General features: G+C 43.0%; 1 protein-coding gene across 1 annotated transcript in view; it reads right to left on the reverse strand.

Annotated features, from left to right (window-relative positions):
• Positions 1-1,546: 1,546 nt before the first annotated feature.
• Positions 1,547-21,308, reverse strand: part of LOC129708107 (tripartite motif-containing protein 16-like) — a 90,290-nt gene continuing 70,528 nt past the window's right edge. The window contains exons 2-6 of the mRNA XM_055653665.1: positions 12,870-12,965; positions 11,399-11,632; positions 8,850-9,021; positions 5,458-5,553; positions 1,547-2,577 (exon numbers count right to left, since the gene is read on the reverse strand). Of these exons, the coding sequence (XP_055509640.1) occupies positions 2,015-2,577; positions 5,458-5,553; positions 8,850-9,021; positions 11,399-11,632; positions 12,870-12,965 (1,161 nt within the window). The 3' untranslated portion in view covers positions 1,547-2,014. The remainder of the gene's footprint in view (positions 2,578-5,457; positions 5,554-8,849; positions 9,022-11,398; positions 11,633-12,869; positions 12,966-21,308) is intronic.

Below are 21,308 nucleotides of genomic sequence, written 5' to 3' on the forward strand. Positions count from 1 at the left end.
GAGACAGCCTCGCTCCATGACTTTGAAAGCTGAAAGATTGATAAGTTTCACTAAGAAACTGAAGAAACTAAAGTAGAGCTGACTTCAAATATCAGTCCGCAATCCCATCCTGGAAACTCATGCAATAAATCAGCAAAAGCTTGTTGAGCCATTCGTAGATTGCCCATTTAAACATAATGAATAGAAACTGCTTACGGTGTAAGTAGAAACAAGGAACTAGAGATGCTGTCTACAAAAAAAAGACAATGTGCTGGAGTAACTCAGAGGGTCAGATTGCTCCGCTTCCCTGGAAAACGTGGATGGGTGACTAATCTCTAGAATTTAGAAGATTGAGAGGGGATCTTATAGAAACTTACAAAATTCTTAAGGGGTTCCAGAGGCTAGATGCAGGAAGATTGTTCCCGATGTTAGGGAAGTCCAGGACAAGGGGTCACAGCTTAAGGATAAGGGGGAAATCCTTTAAAACCGAGATGAGAAGAACTTTTTTCACACAGAGGGTGGTGAATCTCTGGAACTCTCTGCCACAGAGGGGAGTTGAGGCCAGTTCATTGGCTATATTTAAGAGGGAGTTAGATGTGGCCCTTGTGGCTAAGGGGATCAGGGGGTATGGAGAGAAGGCAGGTACGGGATACTGAGTTGGATGATCAGCCATGATCATATTGAATGGCGGTGCAGGCTCGAAGGGCCGAATGGCCTACTCCTGCACCTAATTTCTATGTTTCTATGTTTTATCTATGTTTCTCGCGTCTGAAGAGGGGTCCTGACTGCCATTGTGTTAATCTAGTGAATATTTTGGTTTGGATTAAAGCGTTGCTGCAATTGTTCTACTTTCCTGGCTTGAACTGTGGAGTGGAAGGTCAACCAGGCTTCAGCCTCAGTGCTCTGTACTGAACTCTGCTGGAAGTGTTGAAGCATTACAGGCCTTCCCCAGGTTCAATTTTAACCTACGGTAATTTTAACCTAAATTAGTGGATTTTGCACAAAAGTCAGAAAATGGGAAAAAAAACACTCAACATATTATTAATTTTAAAAGTTCAACACATGTACACACATTCATTTCTAACAATGGTAAAACTAGTTTCTTCTCCCTCTCCAATTTGTTATCAATCTTAGCTCTTTCGATTTCATAACCATATTTTTGTTGTTTTGTAATGATGAAATCAAAAGAGCTAAGATTGATAACAAATTGGAGAGGGAGAAGAAACTAGTTTTACCATTGTTAGAAATGAACGTGTGTACATGTGTTGAACTTTTAAAATTAATAATATGGGAGCTCATCGTATGCAGGGATATCTTTAAGTTGGGTGTTCGAAGACCTGAATGTACCAACTATTTCTTGAATGTACCACCTATTTTGTGCTTCCTATATTTGGTAAATAGAATAATGAGTAAGTATGGAATTGCAGATGCTGGTTTAAACTGAAGATAGAGTAATCTTATTATTTTGGGTCTGAAATCGAACCTTAACAGGGGAGGAGGAAGAATGAGAGTTATCTTTCCTATTTACACACATTCGAAAGAAATGTTGACGAGTAAACAATAAAAAATGTGTTGCAATATGTTGATATTACACTAATTGTTGCGATGTTTTATTATCATTACAACAAACACAGCCAACCCGGAGCGCACACACCAGCAAGTGAGATGAATTGAAAAGTTGTTTGCCAGAGTATCAAATACTGTCAATGCCTTGACTGGAGTAGAATGGGGAGATGATATGTCAGAAGGAACAGGCTCGAAGAATGAGTGGCCTACTCCGGCTTCCAGTTCACATTCAAATTTTTACATTTTACTAAAAAAAAAAGAACAAAACAACATGGGCTTCAGTGTAAAGAAACATCAGCTAAAAAGTATGTTTTCACTCCTTGTTATTTAACTGTGGAGACCTTTTACACTTTACCATCAATCTTCTTAGTGATCAGATGAACGAGAGCTTTCAACGTGGACTTGTACACTGCCAGCAATGCCACAGGGATCCGGTATCATGGTGTTACCAACAGTCTCAAAGATCATTTCATTCGGTTTCAATTTTCAACGCATCTTCTTCAAACGCAACCAGAGATACCGACGCTTCCTTCTTGGCGAGATAAAACGCAGGATAAAGTGGTTCCGTGAACGATGACTCAAACTTATGTATCAAAACCATGGTGTCTGTAACACCGTAAAATGACAGGATCCTGTTTTGATAGTCCAAATATATTCCTATCCGGCTGAATCTCTCAACGTTCCCCGGCACTTCCACATCACCATGCCAACCCAAGAATTCCTTGCCCGTCCACTGTATGCACCAGGAGAAATCATTGCCCGTGATGCAGCTATTGCTTTCAGCCCCTTTCCTGTCTATGCTTTTGTAAGTCATGCCGACATAGATCCCTTCTCCGTGGATTTCCACTTCCCAGTAGCACCGAAACATGTAAAAACTCTCGGTGCACAGCACTTGCCGCCAGTGTTCAAACCTCTCGGGGTGCTCGGGGTAGGGGTGTAGCCACGGAGCAGTGTTGGAAACTTTACGGTTGTCGTTCACCAAACGAAGATACCTGTGAACGGTATTCGGGTCAAATACCAACGTGGCACCATCTGGAGGAAAAAAAAACAGGTTCTCACAAAGAGGAAGGAAAATTATTTTTACCTAAAATTATTGCTACATTGCTAACTTGAGGTTAGCCAGCGTAAAGTAATAACTTTTCCTCTTCTGGAGAAGAGCAGAGCTTTAGTTTAGTCTAGTTTAGAGATACAGCGCGGAAACAGGCCCTTCGGCCCATCGAGTCTGCACCGACCAGCGATCCCCGCACATCAACACTAAACCAATTAGACTACAAATCTGTGCCTCTTTGGAGTGTGGGAGGAAACGGATGATCTTGGAGAAAACCCATGCGGTCGCGGGGAGAACGTGCAAACTCCGTACAGACAGCACCCATAGTCGGAATCGAACCTGGGTCTCTACACAGACTTGGCTGACAGTACAAAAGAGAAACAAATAACTGGTGTGGACGTACAGAGCCTGCTTGAATTTGTCCAAGTAAAGGGACTCGACCTGAAACGTCACCCATTCCTGTTCTCCAGAGATGCTGCCTGTTCCGCTGAGTTACTCCAGCTTTTTGTGTCTATCTTCGGTTTAAACCAGCATCTGCAGTTCCTTCTTGCACGTAAAGAAATGCAGCGTATGGGTCAAAAATAATAAATCTCCTGTGGATAACAACTACATCTGCCAGAGTGAAGCAGACTTTCAGGAAAATCAACAGAAGATATGTTGATGTGAAGAAAAGGTGAATGGCACTAAATCTGTTTGGAACACTCCTTCACTCATTGCACTCTGGTTTCCCAAGTCTATCATTTAGTAGGTCACATTTATTTGAGGTTTAAGTTCAGTTGCTGTCCCATAATTGCAAAATATATGCACATCATCAGGATTTTTGCAGCTTGCACTTGTATTGTGGGTGAATAGCCTTTCAGCTGATGTCGGGTTGGAAGCAGACCATCCAGAGAGTCACTCTACGACTATTGGAAATTTAGCGTTCAACTGCAATTGAGCCAAACACATTCTATTCTTGAACAACGGTTGAATTGAAAGGCACAGAAAATCAAAAAATACTACACGATTAATGTTTTAATGGTGAGGAAGACTAACGGATTAATACTTATGAGGCATTGCCGTAAGGTTTAGCCTTACAACAATGCACTGCATCCAATTTGTCCAAAAGCAGTTTCAGTCACAAAAAGAAGAACATTAGGAGAACATGTTAGTTGTTGGGTCAAACAATATCCGCTGTGGCAAAAGGTGTTAGTCAAGGTTTCAGGCCAAGACCCTGCATTCGGACTAGGAGGGAAATGATACAAATCAGTACAAGGGGAGAGGGGTTGGGAGAGAGGGTGATAGGTGGAACCAGATTTGGAGATGGTGATAGGTAGAGAGGTACAGAGATGGGAGAGGTGACCAAAGGTGAGAAGAAAACTCACTGGACGTGAGTGAGTGTGAGAGGAGAACACAGGAGATGTGGTTTGCCTGAAATTAGAACATTCAATGTTCATATCATTAGTTTGTATACTACACAATCTATTCAAGAGAAGTTAGATCTAGCTCTTACGGCTAAGGGAATCAAGGGATATGGGGGAGAGAGCAGGTACTGGGTACTGATTTTGGATGATCAGCCATGATCATATTGAATGGCGGTGCTGGCTCAAAGGGCCGACTGGCCTACTCCTGCATCTATTTTCTATGTTTTTATTACACAAGCGTGATATGAAATATTGTCCGTCTAATTTGAATCTGGTCTCTCAGCAGTACTTGAGAAGGTCAAGGCGGACAGGTTAATGTGGGAATGAGAATTAAAATGATATGCAAACAGGAGATCATAATAGTCTTTGCTGATAGGAGGGCACATCTTGAGCACTGAATGAAGCGGACCAGGTTAGAAGAGGTGCAAGTGAACCTTTGACACACTTGGAAGGTTATCGAGGTCTCTGCATGCTGGTGAGGGAGAAGGTGAGGGGACAGATGTTACACCTCCTCTGGGTTGCACAGAGAGAGTGCCAGGGAACAGGTAGGCATGGGTGGAGAGGGACGAATGGACCAGGGAGTGGACATGAAAAATGGCAGGAAGATGCAGGGAATGAATGGGTTTATAGAAGATGCCATTGCCAAGGCTACCTCTTGAGATGGAGACAAACTTTGTCACAAAGAGATCCAGAAAAAAAAAGGTATCAGAGATGAATTTAGGGCAGAATGAATTTGAGGGCAGAATGGAAACTGGCGGCATAGTTGATGAGGACAGGTTCTATGACGCATACCTGGCTGGGGTTTTGTTCAAGAAGGAAACAGAGGAAAGATCTTCCTGATGGATGCTGGAGGTGTATTGAGATTGGATATTACATGGGGTAAGAGAAGGCAGAAACAATCAGGCTGGAAAAGATAGAATCAGTGTGATGTTAGGGTACTGTGAGGCATGAGGCAGCGAAGGAGAGATCTTCTAATCGGACGAGATCTGAAACAGCCCAGATGATGATGGCTTAGTATTCAATAGTAGGATCATGTCCAGAGAAATATATGAGGAATATTATGAGGAGGTCCTCACCTACCAGCCTCTGTCCCACACTCCCTCTCATATCTGGCTCCATCAGCCCATTGTACTCTCCTCTTCTCGTTCAACCTACCAGTTTCCATTTGACCCCAACCATCTCACCGGCCTTCATACTGCTATGTGCTGGCAATCTTTCCTCTTCTCCCCCAGACCTAATGCAGTGTCTCAACACAAAAGGTTGACATAGACATTTTGCCTCCACAGATGCAGTTTGCCTCTCTGAGTTCTTCCAGCTCTCTATTTTCTTTGTTCTAGGCTCCACCATCTACAATTCCTTTTGTCTTCAATGATTGAGTGATGTCCTTCACCAGTCAATGTAGTGTATACAACAGACACAATTACTTAGTGCAAAGCCAAAGTCATGTTTAAAGATTCTTACATTTCAGAAATTCATTTCGTATCTTTGGTTGTTTTTTGGCAAGGCAACGTTTTGATCCACGCATCACTGCCACAGTTGTTTTGAATCCCAATTTATCTAAAAGTACAAAAGAGAGTTACTACATGGAACGTTTATGTTTATTTAGCATTTTCGACATCCAATATTCAGATCCATAGATTGTATATGTAATGTTGCAGTTATATTAAAATCCTGTTGCCAAAGCATGGCCAATGGGGTGGTCTGTGGCCAAGACATTCACACACAGAACCAGGTGCATAAGGGAATGAAAATTGATCGAGATCGATGCCAATACTCACATTTTATTGGGCAAAACAGTCATGGATTTCAACTGACAAACATGCATACTCTCAGCAATTTGACCCAATGTTTCTCATCCCAGTGCCTATTCGCAGAAACACAATGATGAACTGGCTGGTTCAGTCTCCTGATATCCAGCTGCCATGATATCCTAATCACAGGCTCAAATGAGAACAACACAGTGGCTCAGCTACTAGAGCTGCTGCCTCACAGCACCAGAGACCCAGTTCAATTCTGACATCAGATGCAGTCCAGCTCCAGTTTCCCCCAACATCCCATTTGCCCCCAGTGTGTAGGGAGTAGATGTGAAAGAGGGATAACATTAAGCTAGTGTGAATGGATGATCGATGGACAGTGTAGACTCAGTGGGCCAAAGGGCCTGTTTCCATACTGTACCTCTAAACTAATCCAAACTAAAGTCAAATCATTAAAAGAGAACCAGGTGGGCTATTTTGATTAAGTACCCATTAATGTGCAACTAAGGCCTCAGGCCTTATCACTGCCTTAAATTCATTCAAGTGCAGCCTTCAGTTTCCATTGGAAATTATATATATACTAGACCAAGTGCAGACCCGTTGGGTCTGCTCCCCCAATGGTGTGATTCCCCCAACCCAATATTCCACCATGCACCCGTCTCCTCCAATGGAACTGAAGCCGTTGCGAAATGTAAGTTTCCAGCACTCCCCTGCCTCCCTCAATTGCACCTCCCCTATATGCTGCAGCAGTGAAATATATGTTCCACACACACACTTTGTATCGAAGTGTGTTGGAAGCTATAGGAAGGAGCACACAACGAATCAAAATAGGAAGATATCCGTACTGCACATATATATGATATTTACACACGTATATATATATATATATATATATATACATACACACACACACACGTATATATATATATACATACATACATATACATACATACATATATATATATATATATATATATATATAAAAAGGGTCGGTAATGATTTTAGAGAACAATATTTTATTTTAAATGTTTTATTAGCATGAAAATCCTGTATGATCAATGAAAAAATTGTTGGAAAAAAATGTAATATGGAAATTGAGTATATCTTGTGGCAATGTTATTTTTCCACATGGCACAATGCTTATTTGAATGGCTGCCTGTCTGTAAAGGAGTTAGGCATGTTTGATAATAACTCCAGCCTATTGTTAGATATCTGCAGCTCTGGTTTTTGTGCAACTGATAGCAGTTCCTTTCATAGAAACATAGAAAATAGGTGCAGGAGTGGGCCATTCGGCCCTTCGAACCTGCACCGCCATTCAATATGAACATGGCTGATCATCCAACTCAGTATCTTGTACCTGCCTTCTCTCCATACCCCCTGATCCCTTTAGCCACAAGGGCCACATCTAACTCCTTCTTAAATATAGCCAATGAACTGGCCTCAACTACCTTCTGTGGCAGAAATTCCAGAGATTCACCACTCTGTGTGAAAAATGTTTTTCTCATCTCGGTCCTAAAAGATTTCCCCCTTAAACTGTGACCCCTTGTTCTGGACTTCCCCAACATCGGGAACAATCTTCCTGCATCTAGCCTGTCCAACCCCTTAAGTATTTTGTAAGTTTCTATAAGATCCCCCCTCAATTTTCTAAATTCTAGAGAGTACAAGCCGAGTCTATCCAGTCTGTCTTCATATGACAGTCCTGACATCCCAGGAATCAGTCTGGTGAACCTTCTCTGTACTCCCTCTATGGCAAGAATATCTTTCCTCAGATTAGGAGACCAAAACTGTACGCAATTTATTTTCCTCAAGAAAATATTCCTCCCGGCCTTTTATCTGACTTTATTTTCTCTCGTTGTGCTAGATTGTGACACTTGGCATGAGCTTGCATCTAAATTGTAGTCCAGAAGTCCGGTCTCTGCATGAAGCTGACAGGAACATGGAACATTATACGGAAAATGAATGAATATCACCTCACAAACTCATCTTCCAGTCTAGTGCACGGTATTCGATGTGCTGAAGAAATCAAAGAGAGAAGGAGTGACCACTATGTGGAGCTCCTGCACCCTGTTCACTGTGGAAACCCCGAGTCTTCAGATTCAGATTCAACTTTATTTCATTGTCAGTGTACAGTACAGAGACAACGAAATGCAGTTAGCATCTCCCTGGAAGAGCGACATAGAATATGATTTCAATAAATAAATCTATTTACATGTATACAGACATAGTGTTTTTCCTGTGGGAGGAGTGTCCGGGGGGGGTGGTGATTGGCAGTCACCGAGGTACGTTGTTGAGTAGAGTGACAGCTGCAGGGAAGAAGCTGTTCCTCGACCTGCTGGTCCGGCAACGGAGAGACCTGTAGCGCCTCCTCCCGGATGGTAGGAGGGTAAACAGTCCATGGTTGGGGTGAGAGCAGTCCTTGGCGATGCCGAGCGCCCTCCGCAGACAACGCTTGCTTTGGACAGACTCAATGGAGGGGAGCGAGGAACCGGTGATGCGTTGGGCAATTTTCACCATCCTCTGCCGTTCCCTGCCATTTTAATTCTCCACTCCCACTCTGCCCAACCTGTCTGTGGTCTGCTGAACTGTTATAATGAACCCCAGTGTAAGCATGAGGAACATGTACCCTTCTGTCTGGGTACATCACAGCCATTGGAACTCATCGCTAGAGTTCATCCATTTCTCATGACTCTGTTTCTGGCTGTTTCTGTTACTGCGCTATTTTTCCTTTTTAGTGGCACAGCACTGATCCACGAAGCATTCCGAGCACTTTGTATTTCAGTTCCTTGAAAGTACCATTGCTTGTGTGTTCTCTCTTTGTAACATCTCCTAATAACCTATCGACCACATCACTTCATCAACAACCTATACTCATGCCATCGCCAATCACAACTTATTAGAAAAGTTCCCTTTGTCACGTTCCAGTTTTGTCCAAGATGCAAGAAAATGTCTAACCACATCCAACAATTAATTCCCAGCCTATTAGCAATAAGAATCATCATCTACAAATTGTTTAAACAATACCATTCAGCTCTCCTGTGAAAGGGGAATAGTTAATACACCAAGTAACACTAGCTGACAACAAAATAAATAATGACTAACCTTCTCTAGCAAATGTCTTTAGTTTCTCTGTGTAGGAAGTCTGCAGCAACTCAAGGATGTCCTCTGTTGATTCTGAAACAGCAGCGCTAATTCCAGTAAGTTTGTCTATCAGTCCGATGTACACACTAGGCAGCTTATCATCCAGCAGGCTTTTCTTCCATTCACAAAATTCCTAAAATAAATTATATCCATAATACAATGATCTATATGTTAAATGCATGGGATATGCATCGAATCTTGTCCTGAAATTCAGCAAGTTTAATTTGGGATCATTAAGGGCATGGACTGGATAACACAAATAATTATTTTGTGTTTTTTATTCTGTATTTCCATGGATTCCATTAATTGGGAATTAAGGTGGCGTATCCCGATATCTCTGTGGTACAATAATCTGGAGTTTGGTTAGTTCAGAGTTACAGTGAGGAAACACTGACTCAGCACCAAACAGCGATCCCTGCACACCAATAGTATCCTACACACACTAGGGACAATTTTACACTTATACCAAGCCAATCACCTACAAACTTTGGAGTGTGGGAGAAAACCGAATATCTCAGAGAAAACCCAAACGGTTAAGGGGACAACGTGCAAACTTCATTCAGACAACACCCGTGGTCAGGATTGAACCCTGGTCTCCAGTGCTGCAAGAACCCTGGTCTCTACCTCTGCGCCACCGTGCTGCCCCTTTCAAGAACAAGTGTTCAAGAAATATGTGACAACAATCCTTTTACTGACTTACAAAAATCATCCTTAAAGGATTTGAAGGGATCTATAGGAGATGCTGCTGCAAAAATGCGTCAAAGATCATTAAATACATACGCCAACCTGGCCACGCTCTAATTTCAGTCCCACCATTGGGGGAAAAGGTACAGGAGTCTAAAAACCATGGCCACCAGATTCCAGAATATCTTTTTCCAACAACTAACAATCTCTACACCTTTTACCACAACTATGAAGTTTGCACAACTTTGACTGCAATAAAGGCGTTTTTTAGCACTACTATTGGGGTTATTAATTTATTGGGGGGGTATTAATTGCTAAAAATTGTTTATTATACATTATCTATGTGTGTTGTGTCCATAGTTCTGTTGTGCTTCTGCAAGTAAGAATTTCATTGTTCCGTTGTCAGTACATATGGCAATTAAACCCTCTTGGCTCCTGACTGTTGGCTCTTCTTATTAATTTAGTTTCATTTAGAGATATAGCGTGGAATCAGCCCACTGAGCGCACTGGCCAGCTGTCCGTGCACATTAACACTATCCTACACACACACAAACTAGGGACTATTTAAACTTACACCAAGCCAATTAACCTACAAGCTTGTACATCTTTGGCATGTGGAAGGAAACTGAAGATCTCGGAGAAAACCCACGCAGGTCACGGGAGAACGTATAAACTCCGTACAGACAGCACCTGTAGTCAGGAGCAAACCTGGGTCTACTGACACTCTAAAGCAGTAGCTCTACCACTGTGCCACCGTGAGCATTTCTCCATTGTCAACAGTAATTTCATTCTGGTGTCAGCTTTTGAAGATTTGAGCTGCCCATCAAACATGGGCGGAAATCCTGGAGGGGCGGGGGGGACCTCACTAGCCGTCACATACAACAAATAATCCTCCGTCATTTTCGCCACCTCCAACGTGACCCCACCACTCGCCACATCTTCCCATCTCCCCCCCGCCCTGTCTGATTGCCGCAAAGACCGCTCTCTCTGTACCTCCCTGGTCAATTCTCCCCTTCCCTCCCGCACCACCCCCTCCCCGGGCACTTTCCCTTGCAACCACAAGAGATGCTACACTTGTCGCTTTACCTCCCCCCTCGACTCCATTCAAGGACCCAAGCAGTCGTTCCAGGTGCGACAGAGGTTCACCTGCATCTCCTCCAACCTCACCTATTGCATCCGCTGCTCTAGATGTCAGCTGATCTACATCGGTGAGACCAAGCGTAGGCTTGGCGATCGCTTCGCCCAACACCTCCGCTCGGTTCGCAATAACCAAACTGATCTCCCGGTGGCTCAGCACTTCAACTTCCCGTCCCATTCCGAATCTGACATTTCTGTCCTGGGCCTCTGCTATGGCCAGAGTGAGGACCACTGGAAATTGGAGGAGCAGCACCTCAAATTCCGCTTGCGCAGTTTGCACCCTAACATTGACTTCTCCAATTTCCGGTAGCCCTTGATGTCTCCTCCCCTTCTCAGCGCTCCCTCGGCCCTCGGGTTCCTCCTCTTCCTTTCTTCTCCCGGCTCTACCGGTTGTGCCACAGTGGGAGTCTGGGGGGGGGGATGTACATTAATTGTGGAAAGTTAAGTCCATGATCCTGAAGCTGGAATGGGGTTTGGGTTGTTAATCCTGGATTGGGGAAGGATTGGTTGCTGATTGTGGAATAGAGCGGTCTAAGGGTCTCGACACGAAACGTCACCCATTTCTTCTCCCCAGAGACGCTGCCTGTCCCGCTGAGTTACTGCTGCATTTTGTATCTAACCACATAACAAGTGCTCGAGTCTGGTTCCAATTGTGAGCCCAGGCCGTCTCCAATCCTGGTCTCCCTCACCTGTAAAAACTGCACTGTGTTTCTCTGCTTGGCCAGTGCTTCCACCTGTTGCTTAGTCTTTTGCAGCTCCGTGCACTTCTGTTCCAGGTGAATGCGGATCCCATCAGCCTGTTTCAGTGAAGCACGCTGTTCATTCTCCAAAAATTTGAGCACCTCTTTCTGTGCCGTTTGGACAGCTTCCAAGAGGTCACTGAACTGCTTCTCAATATTGGGTTTCACCTCTGACACGGAATTCTAGAACAGAAACCAATAAACAGATCCAATTGTTAAAAATCAAGTGTCGTTAACTTGTTTCATAGAACATGCCTATTCTGTACCTGAATGTGTGGGGTGAAAGCTAAGTTCCTATTGTGAATGCACAAACGGGTTAGGATGACCTCAAAATGGGTTTTGTCCCTGATATACTACCCAACATAATCATCTAATACACACTGCCGAGATTATAAATCCAAAACAACATCTAAAGATGCTGGAGAGAGACCGTCACCAGAGAATCCGAAAACATGAATTTATTTGTCCTCTGTTATTGCCTCTACGTCATAGTTAGCAGCTACTTGTTGTAATGATATTGATGCAGCTCAGTGTATAGTGGGGAGCCCATATTGGTCAGTGGTGCCATTGGTTATTATCATAATGTGAAATGACACTAGCTTCATTATATTGTTGGATAATGTTGGATAGCAGTTAGTTGCCCATTAGTATCATGGTTGAGAGAGGACAGAGGCTCTTTTCCTTGACAGGATGATAACAGTGTTATGAGTGGCTGCAATGTTCCTAGATTAGGGAAAGGAGTGATGGTGATGCTCGGTGGCAGAGAAACAAACTGGGATCCTGTTCCCAATTGCTGTTTAAAGCTCTCGTCCAGGATGTGTACATGGAGGAATGTTGAGCATGGATGGAATTGAGCTTGGATTCATCACCATCCAATGTTCTTACATGATCATCATGGAAACCTCAATAAAGATCACAGTGAACTTACACAAGTGCCACAGTGATCCAACATATAACTGTAGCCTCAGCAAAAGTGCAGAGGGACAACGTGGATATTGATTCCAATATCTTGTAACATGTAGAAGTTATTCTCATCATTTAATATTGGGTCTGTTTGTTCTCCTAGTGTTTGATCATTGTGGAATATAGCTAAACAGAGAAAAAGAACATCTCACTACAAACTTAAGCCTCCCATTCGACTGGAATATGTTCCAATCAAGTTCTAGAGACGTCGGTGAGTTAGCGGAAGCGGTCAGGGACTTCATTGCAACAATAGCCAACAACATCGTCCCTACGGTAAAGATTAGCATCTTTCCGAACCAAAAACCCTGGGTGGACAGGTCCATTCACGTTGCCTTGAATGCTCGCACCGCTGCCTACAACTCCGGCCTGGCATCCGGCAACATGGATGATCACAAGGCAGAGTCCTACAAATGCAAATCCCATGAGTCGAGAGGTAAAACAAGGGTTTTTAACTTACTAAGATGGAGGAGGAGTTATTCTGGAGTTTCTCAATAGCATTGTTCGCGACGTTTATTTTCTTGTCGATTTTAAGTTTTGCTTCCCGAAGTTCATTCTGGAAGAACAATAATTTAAAATGGTAACACGAGACAAAAGAAGGCAGAAGACAAAAAGACATCTTAATGGGACCTGAAGCATCTATTTTTTTTACTGATTAAATTTTACTGATCGTATGCCTTGTGCAAAACTTCACAATTTATAGGAGTCGAATTAGGCCATTCGGCCCATCGTATCTACTCCGCCATTTAATCATGGTTGATCTCTGCCTCCCAATCCCATTTTCCTGCCTTCTCCCCATAACCCTTGACACCGGTTCTGATCAATAATTTGTCCATCTCTGCCTTAAAAATATCCACTGACTTGGCCTCCACAGCCATCTGTGGCAATGAGTTCCACAGATTAACTACCCGCCCGCTGACTAAAGAAGTTCCTCCTCACCTCCTTTCCAAAAGAGCGCCCTTTAATTCTCAGGTCCTCCTAGACTCTCCCACCAGTGGAAGCATCCTTTCAACATCAACTCTATCTATGCCTTTCATTATCCTGTAAGTTTCAATGATGTCCCCCCTTAAACCTTCTAAACTCCAGCAAGTAGCGGCCCGGTGCTATCATATGCTAACCCACTCATTCCTGGGATCATTCTTGTAAACCTCCTCTGGACCTTCTCCAGAGCCAGTGCATTTTTCCTCAGAAATGGAGCCCACAATTGCTCGCAGTACGCCAAATGTGGCCTGACCAGCGCCTGATAGAGCCTCAGCATTACATCTCTGTTTTTGTATTCCAGTCCTCTTTAGACATGGCCTATTGAACTGGAGAATATCAGGTACAATGTTGAGAGATAAAGCTCTCAATATATTTAGCTCTAAGAAGTGGATTTTGCCGAAATACAATATTTTATGAAATATCATAATATCTGTTGTTAAAAATACAAGGAAATCACAGTCACCTCCTCTACTCTTTTTACACCAATAACTGTGCGATTTCCATCTATAAATTTGCCAATGACACCACTGTTGGTGATGAGAGAGACAGAATACCAGGTTAAGTGGTGCCTCAACAATAAACTCCCACTCAACGACAACAAAAAGTTCCCACTATAGCCGTGACCCCCACTCTGCACACTGCGGCAGTCTCATTCATAAAAACCCTCACAATTATATACATCATATTATTTTCATATGATATAATTATATATGGTTACAGTCATATTCACATCATATATATATATGGTATAAAACAACACGGAAATAGGCTCCCCATGGTGTAATATGGGCATTGGACACTAGATGGCAATTACTTTCTCAATGTCATTTTCTAATTAGTTTAATTAATTAATGTGCAACTTTTGGCACTGACAAGTTATGACTTCCTTCTCAATTATATTTTATCTAAATCTGTACAAAAGTTCATGCAGTTCCGAGACATGGTTCACAAAAGTCGGTTTCTAGACACATTTTTGATGCTCAGCCCACAGCCTATAAAGAGAGACAGAGCTAACTTTTCCAGGACCGTTTGTCAGAAGCAGATTAGCAAAACCTTACCACTGAGTCAGGTCAGACATCCCCGTGCCCCAGAAAAGGAGGTAATAACTTTCTTTAAAGAGCTCTCTTTCATAACAGTGTTTAGGAAGGAACTGCAGATGCTGGTTTAGAATCAAAGATAGACACAAAAAACTGGAGTAACTCAACGGTCAGACAGCAACTCTGGAGAAAAGGAATAGGTGACATTTCGGGTCGAGACACTTCTTCGGACTGGGTCTGAAGCCAGTCTGCAGAAGATCCAGTCTGAAGAAGGGTCTCAACTCAAACGTCACCTATTCTTTTTCTCAAGAGGGTCTTGGTGTTTTATGATCTACCTGGAGTATTATTTAGTACAGTTTTGGTCTCCAAAATGATGAGCGGGAAGGACATTATTGCATGTTGGCCAGAGCAGGGAATGTGCCCCTGCTCGGTTCACCAGACTTTGATTCCTGGCACATCTCGATGTGTAGGACTGTCTTGATGAACTTGAAAGACCCCAGCCATAAAGAAAATGGTTTTTCAGACATACTCTCTAGAATTTAGAAGATTGAGAGGGGATCTTATAGAAACCTACACAATTCTTCAGGGGTTGGACAGGCTAGATGCAGGAAGATTGTTCCCGATGTTGTCCAAAGTCCAGGACAAGGGGTCACAGCTTAACAATAAGGGGGAAATCCTTTAAAACCCGAGATGAGACTGTTCCAGAAATTTTTTAAACAGCAGAGAGTGGTGATTTTATCTCTGGAACTCTCTTAGCCATTTCAGAGGGTAGTTGAGGCCAGGAACTTTTTGTTGCATTGGCTATATTAATACAGAGGGAGTTAGATGTGGCCACTTGTGGCTAAGGGGATCAGGGGGTCATGGAGAGAAGGCAGGTACGGGATGGATGAGCTTGGATGATCAGCCCCTCTCCACATTCACATGGCGGTGCAGGCTCGCGAGGGCATTGTCTCGAAACATGATTTCCACAACTCCTGCACCTCTAATTTCTATGTTTCTATGTTTCTATTTCCCTGAGAGTCCCTCATTTTATGATCTAGTTGTAATCATTATTTAGTAAACACCATAAAGAGTCATCAGAAAATGATGAACTGCGGGAAGGAGATCTGTGGTAAATGTTGGCCAGAGCAACAGAAATGTTGCCCCTGCTCCCCTTCAAGGCAGTGCATGGCATCTTTGACCCAGCTTAGCACCCCAGCCAAAAAGAAAATGGGGAAGTGAATGTTTCAGACATAAACCTCCTTCTGAAATTGGCCGATTCATATCTCCTCACTAAAATGAAAAGTATTCAGTGCAAACCTGTCAGATGCACATTCCTTCGGTTCCAAATCATGTCCAAACAAATACCATTGAGGAGGAAGATTTTAACAAAGAATAAGAAATGAAACCCTGCAGCAGTTCCGAATTACTGTTCCAGAAATCATTTGTAAAGGGAACAGCACATTTCACTGAATGGATATTTTATGCCATGAATTTGATTCAATTTAGATGCAGATTTCTTACTATTTTGTTTTTTAGCACAGGAAAAACCGGCCCTTCAGCATTTGTAATAAAGTACATATTACATTTGGGACAGAGTGTGTAAAAAGCCTACAAACCTGTGATCATGAGTGTGGGAGGATTCTTAGACACCCAGAGAAACCCATCGTTTCACGGGGGTTTACAAATTCCGTACATGCCAGGGACGGATTGAACCCGTTTGCTTGTGTTCTCAGCCCTCTCACCCTCTCCACACTCACCACTCACACTGACCTCTTTTTAAAGGAACAATTTTAGATCTGTTGCGACGTTTGACCCGCCATTGTAGATCGAAGTGAAGCTGGTACACATTGCTGGATTCATCCACAACACAAAGGTTTTCTTCATCAGACGAGTATTGCTATACAAGTTGGGAGGCATTTGTACAGAAGATACCTCCTGAAGTATACTCATCGACCAGACATCACCTTTTCCCTTCTCTCCAGAGATGCTGCCTGTCCTGCTGAGTACTGGACTAACTCAGCAGTTCAGGAAGCACCCATTAGATGGAATGGATAGGTGGCGTGTGGGATCAGAACCCATCAGACTGATTGTACTAAAGGGGAGAAAGTTGGAAAAGAAAGATGGGGGTGGGACAAAGCCTGGCAGGTGATAGGGGGCCAGTGTGGCTCTTGCACCATGAAGCCAAGTGAGAAGAGGATGAGAAGCCAAAGAGGCCATTCAGGCTAAGCACCTTTCATGATGGCCAGAAGATTTCTCCAGGCTGCACGAGAGTGGTTTGGGACTCCCCTGTACCTGGGTACATTCCCCCCCACCAAATGCGCTGGAATAAGATATCTTCTATCAGCAGAATGCTTCACTCTTCACATAGCTAAGTGCCACCGACTTTCACGCTGGATGTTAGACATGTTAGATGTTAAAGAAGTCTGTCATTTAACATCATTAAGCCTTATTTACTGTACAAAGCCAATGGTTTCCTTTTGCCATTCACACCTTTAGTTTCGTGTAATTTAGAGATACAGCGCGGAAAAACAGACCCTTCAGCCCACCGAGTTCGCACTGACCCGCAATACACATACACCAGCCTTATGCGATACACTAGGAACAATTCACATTTATACCAAGCCCATTAGCCTACAAACCTGTACGTCTTTGGAGTGTGGGAGGAAACCAGAGCACCCGGAGAAAACCCACGCAGGTCACGGGGAGAATGTACAAACTCACCACACCCATAGTCAGGAACAAACCCGGATCGCTGACGCTGTAAGGCAGCAATTCTACCCCTGTTGCTACTATGCCATCTAAATTTAGAGCTACATTTCAATGCATTTCCAATTCCTAGTTTCTGCCAAGAGAACCAAAGAGGGGGAACTAAATATCAAAACCAGGTGACGTTAAGAGTTTAATTTCTATTAGGCTACAAGCTCCAGAGATTTCAAGGGTATTTCACATCTGCTGATTTAGCTCAAGATATCTTCTGCTGTGGAGCCATGAACTGCATGCTTAATGCAAGTTAATGATTACACATGAACACAAAGCCAAACCTCAGCCTTAACTGATGGACCGGCTGCCAGGAAAAGGGGTCAAAGCCAAGACCAACCCTGCCCACTACAAAACATAGTGCTGATAAAACTCTGTGGCACTTTGCTATCCATGGCTAACTTCAGGGATGAGAACCATGGAATTAAACCTGTTCGAACTCCCTGCAGATTTAATGTAAATCCAAAAATGTTCTTCAAAGTAAGAAACTGCTCCTTTCTTCCTGATTCACATTGACGAATCATTTATTGAGGCCCAAATCTGACCTCTGGAAGTCATTTAAAGACTACTTTGGGATGGCTTGAGGCATTGATTTGATAGGTTATGACATTTATGACAAGCAGCACTTCCTCGCCAGTTTGGAGAAAAACAGGTTTTAAGCAATAACAACATACTTGATGTATTATGTGCAGGGGCGTTCACACGGGGAAGGGAGGGGTTCCTATGAGGAGTGACAATGCACTTTTCCCTACTTCCCCCCAATTCAATCTGATGAGGTGATGCGTATGTAGAGGGTTCTTTCCAACACAAAGAAGGGCGAGTTCCTGGAATGCACTGGCAGAGAGACTGGTTTCAATGTCCTCCTGATTCATTTTACTGTCCGCAAGCCTCATTGCCACCTTCCCCTCAGCTAAGAATGAACCATTCTATATTTCCTTGAGCATCGTCTGCTTTGATCTGTCATTTTTACACCTTGCATTCTCATTGTACCCTTCCATATCTCCAGTTTCCCTCTCCCCTAACTCTCAATCCGAAGAAGGGTCTCAACCCAAAATGCCACCCATTCCTTCTCTCCAGAGATCCCACCTGTCCCGCTGAGTTACTCCAGCATTTTGTATCTATTTTATGGAGTTGCACCATTGGAAATGATCGGATATGAATTTGGAAATTAACCCATACAGTATCATATAAATGCTATGTGGATAAACATGTACTCACATGTGTTGAAAATGACTTAGTACTTCCTCAAAAATAACAATGGGTCTGCTTTGATATAACCACGTTAAGTATATCCCAGACCATCCTTATATTTAAATAAAATTAATTTGCCCAGCAATCTTTAATAGGTAAGAGTTTTGCATAGGAAGCTGGAGAATTTTGATCAACATCATTCACCACTTAGAATTTCCTTGAAACTGAGAAACATATTGGGAATATAAATGCAACTTCTCTCTATTTTTGTTGAAAACCGAACAGCAGGAAAAATTTGATTGATTGGATGAACTCCAGAATTTATTTTAATGTTTGAACTAAATGATTACTTAACAAGCAGAGTGACTGATAAATGCCCTTCATCTTAGTCATTGCAGTTTGTTGGCACAGTGGTAGAATTACTGCCCTATAGCCCCAGAGACACCACTCCACAAGCTTGGCTTACAAATCTGGGACCTTGACCTCCTAGGAGAAAGCTCATCAACTCCTCTACTTCCCGTAAAGATTTAGGAGATTTGGTATGTCTTTCTATCGAATATCTACAGGTGCATCCGCAAGAGCACACTGAATGATGCTTCCAAGATGGGGCCCACCACAATCTGTATTCCTGTAGCAACATTTCCTACTTTAAAAGTAGGCATGCAGGTGCAGCAGGCAGTGAAGAAGGCGAATGGTATGTTAGCATTTGAGTATAGGAGCTGGGAGGTTCTACTGCAGTTGTACAAGGTCTTGGTGAGACCACACCTGGAGCATTGCGTACAGTTTTGGTCTCCTAATCTGAGGAAAGACATTCTTGCCATAGAGGGAGTACAGAGAAGGTTCACCAGACTGATTCCTGGGATGTCAGGACTTTCATATGAAGAAAGACTGGATGGACTCGGTTTGTACTCGCTAGAATTTAGAAGATTGAGGGGGGGATCTTATAGAAACTTACAAAATTCTTAAAGGGTTGGACAGGCTAGATGCAGGAAGATTGTTCCCGATGTTGGGGAAGTCCAGAACAAGGGGTCACAGTTTAAGGATAAGGGGGAAATCTTTTAGGAACTAGATGAGGATAACATTTTTCACACAGAGAGTGGTGAATCTCTGGAATTCTCTGCCATAGAAAGTAGTTGAGGCCACAGTTCATTGGCTATATTTAAGTTAGATGTGGCCCTTGTGGCTAAAGGGATCAGGGGGTATGGAGAGAAGGCAGGTACAGGATACGGAGTTGGATGATCAGCCATGATCATATTGAATGGCGGTGCAGGCTCGAAGGGCCGAATGGCCTACTCCTGCACCTATTTACTATGTTTCTATGTTTCTATGTTAACTACGGCCTTCTTAAACTGCCTTATTATGTATCTATCGATGTATCGATCGATTGTAATCACGCATTATCTTTCCGCTGACTGGTTAACACGCAACAAAAGGCTTTTCACTGTCCCTCGGTACACGTGACAATAAACTAAACTGAATGGTTACATCACAGCCTGGTTCGCCATTCTCGAACCACCAGGAACAACGAAGGCTGCAGAAAGTGGAAAAAACATGGCACGGTCCATCATAGGTACTGACTTCCCTACCATCGAAGGAATTTAAAGGAGGTACTGCCTTTAAAAGGCAGCTAATCTCAAAGACCTACATCATCCTGATCATGCCTTCATCCCGCTACCATCAGGAAGAAGCTATGGGTGTCTGAGAACTGTGAGCTCCAGATTCCAGAACAGCTTCTTCCCAGCATTTAAAAACAACTCCAAATAAAAAATAAGTAGAAGGTACACAAAAATGCTGGAGAAACTCAGCGGGTGCAGCAGCATCTATGGAGCGAAGGAAATAGGCAACGTTTCAGGACGAAACCCAAAGGATATAGGCAACGTTTCGGGACGAAACCCAAAGGAAATAGGCAACGTTTCGGACCGAAACCCAAAAGGAAATAGGCAACCTTTCGGGACGAAACCCAAAGGAAATAGGCAACGTTTCGGGACGAAACCCAAAGGAAACCCTTTGGGTTTCGACCCGAAACGTTGCCTATTTCCTTCACTCCATAGATGCTGCTGCACCCGCTGAGTTTCTCCAGCATTTTTGTCTACCTTCGTTTTTCCAGCATCTGCAGTTCCTTCTTAAACAAAAAAATAAGTAGATATTGGGCATAGGTATAAATATGCCTAATATCTTTCTATTGGGTTTTTTTCTGTATAAACTGAACCCTTACAATATTCAACAGTGGAAGCAATATATTTTTTAATGAAAACACATTTGAATCACCCATTCGTGACATTGAATGAACGTGCATATCTTTGAGATTTTAAACAGGTTTTAAAAATAAATTACATTTGTAAAGGTCTGTCAGTTGTGGAACTCTCTCTCTGAAATTCCGCACTTTCAAAATGATGGCCAGTATATTCCTAGTATTGTAATTCCGTTTCCAAAACTCTGCTCCGGAAATGTCAACATTACCAAATGTGATTTATAGGACTCCCTGTCGGGCTCATTTGACTGGAATAGTTCACAAAAAGCTATTAAGCGAAACATAGAAACATAGAAAATAGGTGCAGGAGTAGGCCATTCCTGCACCGGCATTCAATATGATCGTGGCTGATCATCCAACTCAGTATCCTGCACCTGCCTTCTCTCAATACCCCCTGATCCCTTTAGCCACAAAGGCCACATCTAACTCCCTCTTAAATATAGCCAATGAACTGGCCTCAACTACCTTCTACGGCGGAGAATTCCACAGATTCTCCACTCTCTGTGTGAAAAATGTTCACACGATTAATGAAACTGTTCTGTGTACATCTTGTGTTTAAAACTTTGCACTTCAGCCTACATAGATCAGCAAAGCAACTCTGTTTCTTTGACGCAAGGACGTATAAAAGGTGGAATTTGACAGCACCTGTGTTCGGGCACACATGCGAAAGTAATTCCTTGTAGTACAGTAGTGCAAGCTA

This window comes from Leucoraja erinacea, chromosome 23 (assembly GCF_028641065.1).
Source record: "Leucoraja erinacea ecotype New England chromosome 23, Leri_hhj_1, whole genome shotgun sequence".
In the NCBI taxonomy this organism is placed as follows: domain Eukaryota; kingdom Metazoa; phylum Chordata; class Chondrichthyes; order Rajiformes; family Rajidae; genus Leucoraja; species Leucoraja erinaceus.